Source organism: Dinoponera quadriceps, unplaced genomic scaffold (genome assembly GCF_001313825.1).
Source record: "Dinoponera quadriceps isolate SergipeBrazil2010 unplaced genomic scaffold, ASM131382v1 scaffold13686, whole genome shotgun sequence".
Taxonomy (NCBI): Eukaryota; Metazoa; Arthropoda; class Insecta; order Hymenoptera; family Formicidae; genus Dinoponera; species Dinoponera quadriceps.
In genome coordinates this window covers 47,451-58,053 of record NW_014567423.1, presented here as the reverse complement: position 1 = coordinate 58,053, position 10,603 = coordinate 47,451, and the positions used below count along the sequence as shown (strand labels likewise).

At 36.7% G+C, this 10,603-nt stretch overlaps 3 protein-coding genes across 6 annotated transcripts; 2 read left to right on the top strand and 1 right to left on the bottom strand.

Annotated features, from left to right (window-relative positions):
- The first annotated feature begins 6 nt into the window (after nt 1-6).
- LOC106751456 (GPI inositol-deacylase) lies at nt 7-4,720 on the top strand. The gene is made up of 10 exons (XM_014632351.1): nt 7-119; nt 463-616; nt 730-840; nt 933-1,036; nt 1,146-1,586; nt 1,659-1,912; nt 2,206-2,637; nt 3,008-3,397; nt 3,757-4,134; nt 4,219-4,720. The coding sequence occupies exons 1-10, from the start codon at nt 87-89 to the stop codon at nt 4,481-4,483; spliced, it is 2,562 nt and encodes an 853-aa protein (XP_014487837.1). The 5' UTR covers nt 7-86; the 3' UTR covers nt 4,484-4,720.
- Nucleotides 4,721-4,824: 104 nt separating this feature from the next.
- LOC106751457 (nucleoside diphosphate-linked moiety X motif 6) lies at nt 4,825-7,817 on the bottom strand. 3 transcript variants are annotated; one of them, XM_014632353.1, is made up of 5 exons: nt 6,986-7,817; nt 6,562-6,913; nt 6,102-6,410; nt 5,822-6,024; nt 4,825-5,560 (listed from the first exon to the last, which is right to left on the bottom strand). In XM_014632353.1, the coding sequence occupies exons 2-5, from the start codon at nt 6,791-6,793 to the stop codon at nt 5,384-5,386; spliced, it is 921 nt and encodes a 306-aa protein (XP_014487839.1). In that variant the 5' UTR covers nt 6,794-6,913; nt 6,986-7,817; the 3' UTR covers nt 4,825-5,383. The 3 variants fall into 3 exon arrangements, with proteins under 3 accessions (XP_014487839.1, XP_014487840.1, XP_014487841.1); XM_014632354.1 differs by having other exon boundaries at nt 6,995-7,817; XM_014632355.1 differs by lacking the exon at nt 6,986-7,817 and having other exon boundaries at nt 6,562-6,979.
- Nucleotides 7,818-8,508: 691 nt separating this feature from the next.
- On the top strand, nt 8,509-10,059 carry LOC106751455 (mediator of RNA polymerase II transcription subunit 29). Of its 2 annotated transcripts, none has more exons than XM_014632349.1 (3): nt 8,509-8,619; nt 8,825-8,876; nt 9,226-10,059. In XM_014632349.1, exon 3 carries the CDS (start codon nt 9,233-9,235, stop codon nt 9,857-9,859), a length of 627 nt encoding a protein of 208 aa, XP_014487835.1. In that variant the 5' UTR covers nt 8,509-8,619; nt 8,825-8,876; nt 9,226-9,232; the 3' UTR covers nt 9,860-10,059. The 2 variants fall into 2 exon arrangements, with proteins under 2 accessions (XP_014487835.1, XP_014487836.1); XM_014632350.1 differs by lacking the exon at nt 8,509-8,619 and adding an exon at nt 8,629-8,756.
- The last annotated feature ends 544 nt before the right edge of the window (nt 10,060-10,603 follow it).

Here is a 10,603-nt window from a genome sequence, read left to right as displayed (position 1 = left end):
CAACATTGTTCTTCACATTCATTGGTCTACTGTATATTCTTGGAGTAGCAAGATATATCACTGATTTTGAAGAAAATACATGTGAAATGACATATATGTTCGAATACCCACAATATGTTGTATGTAAATCTATGTATTATAACTCAACGATAGTATTTTTATATAAGCACCTTGTCTATAATATTTAGTCTGTTATAAGAATTGAGAATATTTGTTTTGAACAGTATGCTCATTTTTCATTTTTATCTGATTGTCTTAAACTATACTAATCAATCTTAATAACTAAGAGTGTAAACAAATATTCTCTTATAAATATTATGTAACAAGAGGTCACATTAAAATTTGAATAGAAAATATAAAAATAGTTTATTAAACTTTATATAAATTTTAATTCAAAATATATTTTTAATATATAAAGGTATAATTTCTCACTGCTACTTTCTAAATAATCTTTTATTTCAGAGGATATCCTTAAAAAATGATATAGAAGAAAAATATCCACGATTTGGTCTGTATGCCTATGGCGAAGGTTTTGTTACAGAAAAACTGAGGAGAATGCATTTTTCTGGAATTCCAGTCCTTTTTATACCGGGCAATGCAGGATCTCATCAACAAGGTTCATATTGTGTTTTTTATTTGTAAACTTTGAAATTTTAATTATGCGATATATGTCTGTCATAGTTTTACAGGTATGTAAATACATTATCTAATCGTTTCATTATATTTCAGTACGATCTATTGCTTCAGTAAGCTTAAGGAAAAGCTTGAAAAACAGGTTACCATTTCACTTTGACTTTTTTACCGTTTCATTTAGTAAGGATTATTCTGCATTATATGGAGGTACGAGTAGGATGAATAATGTTGCATATGTACTAAATCTTGAAATATTTTTTATCGCTATATTCTTAATTTTACGTATGTAATTTCACAAGGCGTGCTTATGGAGCATACCATTTATGTGTCGCATTGCATAAAGGCGATATTAGCCTTATACAAAGGCAAAATGGACAGTGTTGTACTAATAGGACATTCCATGGTAAGTAACACAGATGTACAATGATGAGTGATAAGGGTGAAATATATATACATGCATACATACAGCTATACTTCATACAATACAAAGTATTTACAATTTCTTGTTCCAGGGTGGTGTTGTAGCAAAGGGAGCCCTTTTATTAGCGCCGAATATGAACGCTTCCTTTGCGAGCATTATAATAAATTTGGCTACTCCTCATACTCCTGTCTTGGCTCTTGACAATGCATTTGCCAATTATTATTTTGAATTGGAAAACCGTCTGGACATGATTAAAAATGCTGGAACGAAGGTGGTGTCCATTGGAGGCGGACCGCGCGATATACTCGTGACCGCCGCTCAAACTTTCGATCCTACAGCAGATATCAATGTTCTTTCGACTAGCGTGCCCGCCGTCTGGAAATCCACGGATCATTTGAGTATCTTGTGGTGCAAACAGTTGGTATTCGCAATCGTGCGTTCTCTGTTCGACTCTGTGAACACGGAGAAGCCGCCTAGAATCACATCAGATCCCGACTTGAAAATGCAAGCTTTGTCCTATCACTTTTTACAAGTGAGTAACGATTTTTTCGTTGGTTTTTCTTTTATAGTAGTATAATCTCGTCACAATATATGTCGGTTTCAGCATAGTTCGGGTAAAAAACTGTATCATTATAAAGAGAAGATCCAGTTTGAGACCGACAGTGAGTGGATTAACATTGTATCTCCACGGTATGTCTGGACCAATAAAAATATATCTAAAGGATCATCTGCCATATATCTCATGATAGAACTATCTCGCGAATTTGACTTTTTAACAATTGATGCGACAAACTTGGAAAATAAGGATTGGTTGTTTGCATGCACAGCATCCAAAAGGCAACAGCAAAGGAACGTTTGGTAACTAACGTTGGTAATTATTAATTGCGCGTTACTAAGAGGAAATGTGTTAATACTTGGTTTATTTTAATCAAACTGAAGGGGATATGCAATAGATAGAAACGTTTTTGTAAATTGTAAATTCATCCAATTTGTTCAACTCCGATAACAGTGATTTAGCTCTCATAGGCCAGGTATTAACGTTCCTTTTTTGTAATTTTTAAAGCCATGCTTATATTTATATTTCTTTATATATTATTGCTACGAGACGAAAAGCTATTGTTCATTTCAACCAGTCGATATATGCGTTTTAGTGAATGGGCTTGGAACTTGACGAACAGAACGAGAATTTTGCCGGATCCGCAACATCGAACAAGAAGAACCGTCGATTTAGACCTGAAACAAATAAATTACCCGAATATCACGCATGTTGTTGTGAGAGTAACTTCAGACGATTTAAAAAAACATTTTACAGTCAGCTTTGACTCGTATTTTTATGAGAGTCGAGTTGCATCTACGAACAATAAGTTTATGCATCTCAAGCATTTCTTTGGTTTCCGTGAACCTGATTTCATTAAAACAGCCAAAGGCAGTGTAAGATATTACGTGCCGCTTCTCAACATCATGGACGCGGTCATGATCGAAGTGAAATCGTTGAATTGTATCAACACCAAGCAGCATGTTGTCGCCGAGCTGATAGAACCGTGGAACGTGGGAGCCACTCAATTAAGATTTTTCACAAATACGTAAGTGTGTACTCGATGTGCAATGCTTCCGAGTGTTTCAAAAATTAGATGGCCAAATTTTAAAAAAAGTATTTTACTCACTGTAAGATAAAAAAAGATTCACGTGTATACTTATAAGTTCACAAACGCGCTTTCTTTCAAATTATTAATATTTTCTGTTCACAATTTTAACAAATCCGCCGAATCGACGAGTGTCGATTTGTGCATATATATTCTTTTATTTCCACACATACTGCAATATATTTTGATATACGATTTCTCGCTTCCGATGTTATTGAGCCGAAGCAAGGATACAAAAAGTTTGGCCACTTGTATTTCTGCAATACCCGGTATATCTAGCACGTGCGAATTCATTGTACTTGTGACGCAGGGATGACGGTCCGAAAACAATAAAGATTCAAACTCTATATGGGCGTACCAATGAAACGGCGAGCCTGAGACTGACATTGGATCCGGAGTGTCTTTACGCAATTAACGTTCAACCAGGTGGAATTATCGACAAGATCTCTTGTAGAGTACGGGACCGTTGGCCGTTGCTTTACATAGCGATTGTCAGTTTGCTCCTACTTTTCTTATCTGCAAGAATACATCGAGAGTCGGATACTCTGCCGGCGATAATCGTGACTGTTGTATTATCCTTCGTATTTAACGTTACTTACGAAACTTGCATTGCTTTGTGCATCATTGGTATATCCGCCATCGGAGTGTGCTTCTCTGTCATATTTCTTGGTTCCGTCATAGAACATGGAATAGTCGCCAGGTAAAATTTTTTGCTTATGTCAAAATGAAAATATTTAAGAAAGAAATATTTATTCGGTGAGTACCAATAACATATTTACTTAAATTTAAACGTTTTCATTGAGATATAGAATGAACGATCGTTCTCGGAAAAAATTACAGATTAAAAAATGTGTACATTTTCTCATTGAGAGACATTTTTTTCAGCGTAAAAGCGTGTGTATGTAGTATAAGTAAATAAGTTATCAGTACCAACTGAAAATTTTTTATTTCTTAGACTTTTTTTTCTTTCAGTATACGAATCATATCGGAAGAGATTTGCAGAAAAGAGTCGTAAATTACTTGAACATCTTGATAAAAACCTCATTGCATCTTTTACAGATTCTTAGCACGCGCAATAGCTTTCTCGACCACATGGTCGGACTGGTTACTGCACGGTTTAAATGAGATGCCGTTCCTTACGACTATCCTAGTATTGTCCTTAATTCCGACAACGTGTGGGGCTTTAGCCATGATCGTCGCAGTGTTGCTCTTCTTTGTGAAGTTGACGAGGATGTACGAGGATTATTTGGAGGAATTGTTAATGTCTTCGCTCCAGTATTTCAGTTGGCTCAAACGTTTCAAGCGTACAAAAAGCGGAGAAGGAAACGACAGGAGCGCTAGTCAAGAGATATATAATCATCTCGTTCTGTTTTTACTATGGAGTTTCGCTGCGGTACCGGCAATTCCATCCGTTTTGATATGGGCGAAAAACTTCAGGTATTGTATATGAAAAAAAAACCATTTCACTTTATTGAGAAAATCACAAATTTCATATGAAAACCAATGATCTACTTTTTACAGCTATGACATGAGACTCACCACGGAGGATCCTGTACTTTTCACGAGTTGGATGACATTAGCTACATACAGTACGTTAGGTATTGCGAAATTCATTCCTAATCGTAAGGGAAGTCGTTCATTTATATTGAGTAATATAATACGTTTAGCGAGTTGGGTGATTCTTTCAATGACTGCGGCTCCGCGACCATTCTTTTATTATTGGTGCATGCCACCTGTCGTAGCCATGGTAGCGACACTCATTGTATTAAATTCATTAATTCCTTAAAGTCTGATTAAGATAAATATCGGCAAATAATCGCGAAATTTGTATCAATAGTGATATAGTGTTTAAAATAATATTGTACATCACATCGTTTATATATCGTCTCGTTAAAAAACTCATTAATTTATCATCGATCGAGAGATCTATGTTGTTCTACAGACACGTTGGCCAATTAGATTAAATGATATGACAAATAGTTACGCTGTAATATGCAAAAATTAATTCATACGGAAATAGTCGATTATGGAGTATGATTAAATTTATCTCAATGTAATTTATTTAACATATATTTGCGAAATTTCAACAATGATTACATGACCTATCAGAAAATATGTACCATAATGCAACTCTGAATTCCAAATTTATTGTGATATATGGTTATAAAGAAGATATATAAATCATATATAAGTCATCTTAGTAAATTAATATAATTTATTTGATAGAAATCATTAATTTATAATATTTACTAATTTAAACTTTTCAGAGATATTGACACCTGTATGTACATCAGTGATGCCAATGATGGCACCGAGCCACAGAGCACAGAAGCGTCGCGTGTCTGTGAGCGTGCGCAGTTTCGGCCGCATCTCAACTGATTCAACGTGAGCCGACGTATCCGCCGCGCTTATGTGCGCTGTGGCTTCATACCATCATTGGCATCACTAATGCACAATTTTTCTCTTTTAATTTAGATATTGTCAGTAAAAGTAAAACGAACATTATTGTGGATAATCTTTACAAAAAAGATCTCGTTACATAATTACAGATTTATTAAAAAGTGAAATTATTTTCTTCAGAGTTTAATCAATTTATCCCTGAAGAAGTTAGTGCATTCTAAATATAATATTTAAAACAATTCTGCTTGGTCTAACCAAAGAAAAGTATTTTGTTAAATATGTATATTTACTTTTTTATGTTAGTAACAAGATCCACACTGTATATATGTATCTCCTTTTGGGTAATAGGATGATTTTCATAATTTACAACCATACCCATTTGATGCCCAAGAAATTCAACTGTTTTCGTTGCAAGTGTTTTATTATGTGCATGTATCTCTGGATGTTCCATGAATTCACTTAGCTGAAAGAATAGGAAACAAAGCAATTACATAACAATAACCTGAGATGCAGACATATTGAAACAGTGATAACATTTAATCTTGCATCAATCGATAAAACAAAATGTAGCTTTAGCTAGAAAGTATAGTGCAAAAATCTTGGCATGCATTTTCTCGCTTCTGACGTCATCAGACAAAGACAATCACAGCGACTATTCCAGAGCCTTAATACTGTTGAGTTGAATACATGAGGGAGATCTTACGTTACAAAATACTACTTCTACCTTCATCCATCTGCATTCTAAAATCTCTCGTTTGCATTTCTGAATATCAAAATTTTGTGGCGTTAGATATGCGATCATATATATATCTGAGCATCCGAAGGAATATCCATGTCCATGTCTGAATGTTAGCAGACACCTGAAATCTGCTTGAATTCCTGTTTCCTCCAAAACTTCTCTCTTGGCTGCTGCTTCGATGTTCTCTCCTAATAAGCATAAATGCATATGTACGAATAAAAACTATGGTATATATTGCTATATACAATAGGCTTGATTAAAATACCTGGTTCTACATAGCCACCTGGAAGCTTCCAAGTTGCTTTATTATAGGAATATTTTTCCTTGATGACAAGAATTTCACCGGTTCCCTCGTTATACACGAATGCGCCAACTCCTAAAATTGTATGTGCATATTTTGGGACGTTGCATTCTTCATCGACAGGTAACCAACGATATAACACAACATATTTTTCCTTCGCGTGATGGAATACGAATCCTTGCTTTGTTAATATCGGGATCCATTCTGTATGAGGTATATGTACACGAAACCATATAGTGCGTTTCTTGTTCTTTATCCATTGTTCTAAGGAATCTGGAAAAGCGTTTGTAAGTTGCATATAATCCAGGATCCGTAATCTCTTGCTTAAATTTGTGAGTTGATTAGATTTTTATCACAGTTAACTATAGTTTCACCTATGAGTGCAAGAGCAAGAGGACAAAACTAAGAAAAAACACATAATTACCTTTGAGACGTTGCGTAAATATCTTATTATCACAGACTTCTTCGGCCGAGTCGATCGTTATGCCGTTATAGTAATCACTTTGACCTTGAAAGATTTGCTTGGCCATTGTGACATCCAATTGTCTGATATGTGCGCTATATTGCAAACTCGGAAGCAAATTGTTCGAATTTTGTAAAGGTAATCGCAATAACTTAGTAACGCCAAATAATCTCGTGGAAGATGCGATCTGCATTGAATATTATCACGCTCGAATTTTAATGCGAACATTAGTAATCAGACGTTGGTTCCGTGTTAGTTCGTCATTTAACGCTCTTACGTCAATTCCATCAAAGACTTGATAACAGAGGTATATCTAGATAAACGCATAAAATAAAGACAATTCCGCGGACATTGACGGTATTTTTCATTTTTCATCTATATGTACCAATCTAACCTCAACGGTCCGGCTTAAGTTTCGTTTCATTTGGAGCATTTACTCTTTTCCGTCGAAATCCAACAAAATAAGATTCTGTTATTATTATTCACTGAATGTCAGGAATTACAATAAATGCCATCGCCTCCGTGCGTGATTATTAATCACGTTATATCGTGAATAAAGTTGACTTCAAAATGGAGCAATGAAATAACAAAAAAAGGGTAAACGCATTGAACTGCATGACCGCACTGACGCCTTTATCATTGAGCAATCTCGATAAAATTTTGTTCTTGACATTGTGCGATATATCCCATGACCGACGGTATCAAAACGTAGCGCATGTACATAACTATACTTGCAACAAGCTGATCTCGCTGGAGTGCATTTAGAAATCCTACTCGATAGGTAGAGCAGCATTTAATTGATCGATCAAAATAATATTTCTTTACCATGATTAATGGTTACCATGGTTGATAAACTTTGCGTTCTCTTTTACTCGCGGAGTCTATGCGTGAACGAGAGAGAAGGACTAGAGATATAGGCAAAATAATCGATTTGAGAAATGACTATAGATGGGCAAAATAATCGATTTAAAAAATGTTCACTCATTGAGAATGTGTCGTACTGGTTTGTCGGATTGCCAATTGGCTCAGATAGGCCCTTTACAAAATTGGTCAGATAGAGAATTTCTAGAGTCCCTGACATTTTCTCTAGATGCAATACCATCCTCCATAAGCGAACATCGATGATTTTGTCCATCCTCAGGTCAAGATCTAACATCGTGAACATAAGCCCTAAAAGTAGCTATTAGCGTTGGAGATGACCCTTTAGGCTGTTTGCAGCCATAATTGAGAAGACACCAGAATTGAAGGCATATAGATATAAGAATAGAGGGAACAAGGGATATATGCTACCTGTAAGTGGTAGAGGCAAAGAGAGAGATGGATGCCGAGTGTCCTATCTGTCTCTTTCTAGTCACGCGCTGGGATTGGCTGCCGCGCCAACGACGATATAGCTATACATTTTTCTCCATCCAATTCAAAGAAACTGTCATTGCTAAAATGATCACTGCAAATATATGCTGTTTTCACTTCAAAATACAAAGGTAGTTGAAGTATATTCAACCATTTACGCCTTATATCTACATCCTTCGATAGCCTACAACATTTACATATTTTTTTAAATGTAGGAAAAAATAACATATAATTATTTGAGGTTACGTATTTGTACTTTCTTACGAGTGAAAACTGCGGTTACATCCAGGATAAGACTCCGCCTTGCATTTCAAACAATGCCTCATTTTTAAACAAATCGCGTCCAATTATTATTTTGTTAACGTTCGAATATTTAACGAATTTTAATTCTACACACATGTGCACGCATATTTACAAAACGAAATTTTAGCTGCTTTCTCCCCTCCTGACGTCGCGTGGTCGTCTTGGCGGCTCATTGTAACAACCAATCACAGCGCTCGACTAGAAAGAGACAGATAGGACACTCGGCATCCATCTCTCTCTTTGCCTCTATCACTTCCACTTACAGGCTTGTTCCCTCTATTCTTATATCTCTATCATTGAAGGAAAGGAGAGGAAGCCCTAAGAGATACATAACCTTATCAATATTTTCCCTTTGGGAATCATTCTGTATGTATTTTATCATCGGATATCTATGAACGAAACATTTGTATTATCTTTTAGCTATAGATCTGAAATTCTAAATTAATTTTAACATCATACGAAACAAAAAATATCGAAAAGTTCCGTATAAGCTAGGCTTGAGTGTATGTAATTTCTATATAGTGTTTATAGGTTAAATCTATATTGATAATTAAAAAAAAAATTTTTTAAGGACAATTTACATTGGAAGTAAGCTGCAACAAATAAGGGCGTCTACATTGGAAGTAAGTAGGGAATAGAAAATAAGAATAATCCATTTCGTTTGCTCCTAGTGTTATGGTGAAAAGAATCTTACTCTGTACTTTGCAGTGTTACTACCTTTAATGTAGACAATCCTTTAAATAACTACAAACAATAATAAAGTAATTTTTATATAGAAATATCCAGTGAACTTTTTGTGTTTAAGGTAAATTCTTCAAAATTTATCATAATTGATTCGGACTAGTAATGAAAGTAATAATTTTTAATTGACATCATGTAAGAAAGCCCACCTTGTTTTATTATTGTGTATGTTTTTGTCATTGTTCACTTTGTTAATTGAACACATTAAATTTTCCTACATTTCTATCATAGGGTTACAATGAACATCCCACCGATTCAGCAATCAGGAGCTATCGGAGTAGGTCAGATGGCGCAGTCAGTGAATACTCAATTGCCTCAGAATCAGCAGCAGGCGTCACAGACACAGCAGCAACAAGTGCAGCAGCAGCAGCAACAACAACAGCAGCAGCAACAACAACAACAGCAGCAGCAGCAGCAACAACAACAGCAACAGACACAAGAAAAGTTGGACAATATTTCTAAAGTAAAATCTCTAGTAGGACCTTTGAGAGAATCCTTAGCCATAGCTCTTAAAACTGCAGCACAAACGCTGCATCAGAACAGTCTGGTGGATGTAGGATCCATGAAGGGAATAGATCAACCCGATCATCGCTTCAACAAAAATATGGAGGAATTCTATTCGATTTGTGATCAGATAGAGCTACATCTGAAGACCTCCGTGGAATGTTTGTCTCAGAATTCAAGTTCAGTACGGTATCTACCGATGTCTGTTATACCGACACGGACCGACTCGGTCAGTGCTCCGGAAGGGCCTGCTCTGACATATCCACAATTCTTGATGACTGTGCGTGCGCAGGTGGCGTATGCACGTGAAATTCACGACACTCTCGTAACTCACGCTCATGCGATGGCATCCGGCGAGTGAAATTGGACTGCGAAGAATGTTTTTCTTCAATAAGATAATATGCTAATAGATGTTTTGCTTCCACAGTAAGTGCGCTATAATTTTTTATTGTCCTTAATGATGTTTATGTTAACAAGGCTGTTAGAAATACCTTACATAATATGTATTCTCTGTGATATAGAACTGTAAAGAATATTGAATAAAAATATGCATAATCGATATTACAGAAAGATTGACCGAAACCATATGTAATTATTCTATCTCGGTGACTTGAGAGAGAAAGCATGCACACACGCGAATATAAATCGATCTCTCGGGACGGTTCACAGACGAGAGGACGACGCGCTCTCGTCGATTCGCGGTCACGTACAGAAGCGTCAGGCAGTTCCAGAGGGGGTCGGGAAGGCGTGCAGGAAGCGCTACTGTCAGTTGGATTGGTGTTTCGGAGCGGCGCGCGGTGCGGTTATTCGAAAAGGAAGGACCACCTCTGTTCACCATATTTGGCAAACTTTCCCTAATATGGTAACGTCTACTTCTAAATATGGCAGCCGGGGACGCCCTCTCGGGTGCACGGTGTACCACTGCGCGACGGTGGAAACGGGCGAATATCGGCGCGACGGAAGGCCGTACCGGCGATTCGACGGCCGCATACGGCAGTTCGGTCCGGTCGCGATTTTTCCAGGTCGATTTCGGCGCGGCTATCGATCGCACGGCCGGTCCGCCGGCACCGTGGACTACTTTTTCACGGCGCCGGCGGCCCGCTAG

Coding starts and splice junctions, on each gene's coding strand:
- LOC106751456 (XM_014632351.1), top strand. CDS start 87: ATGACATATATGTTCGAATACCCACAATATGTT. Junction 1,037..1,145: donor TACTAATAGGACATTCCATG/GTAAGTAACACA, acceptor TTCTTGTTCCAG/GGTGGTGTTGTAGCAAAGGG. Junction 1,587..1,658: donor TGTCCTATCACTTTTTACAA/GTGAGTAACGAT, acceptor TGTCGGTTTCAG/CATAGTTCGGGTAAAAAACT.
- LOC106751457 (XM_014632353.1), bottom strand. CDS start 6,793: ATGCAGATCGCATCTTCCACGAGATTATTTGGCGTTACTAAGTTATTG. Junction 6,411..6,561: donor ATTTACGCAACGTCTCAAAG/GTAATTATGTGT, acceptor ACGCTTTTCCAG/ATTCCTTAGAACAATGGATA. Junction 6,025..6,101: donor AGGTGGCTATGTAGAACCAG/GTATTTTAATCA, acceptor TATGCTTATTAG/GAGAGAACATCGAAGCAGCA.
- LOC106751455 (XM_014632349.1), top strand. CDS start 9,233: ATGAACATCCCACCGATTCAGCAATCAGGAGCTATCGGAGTAGGTCAG.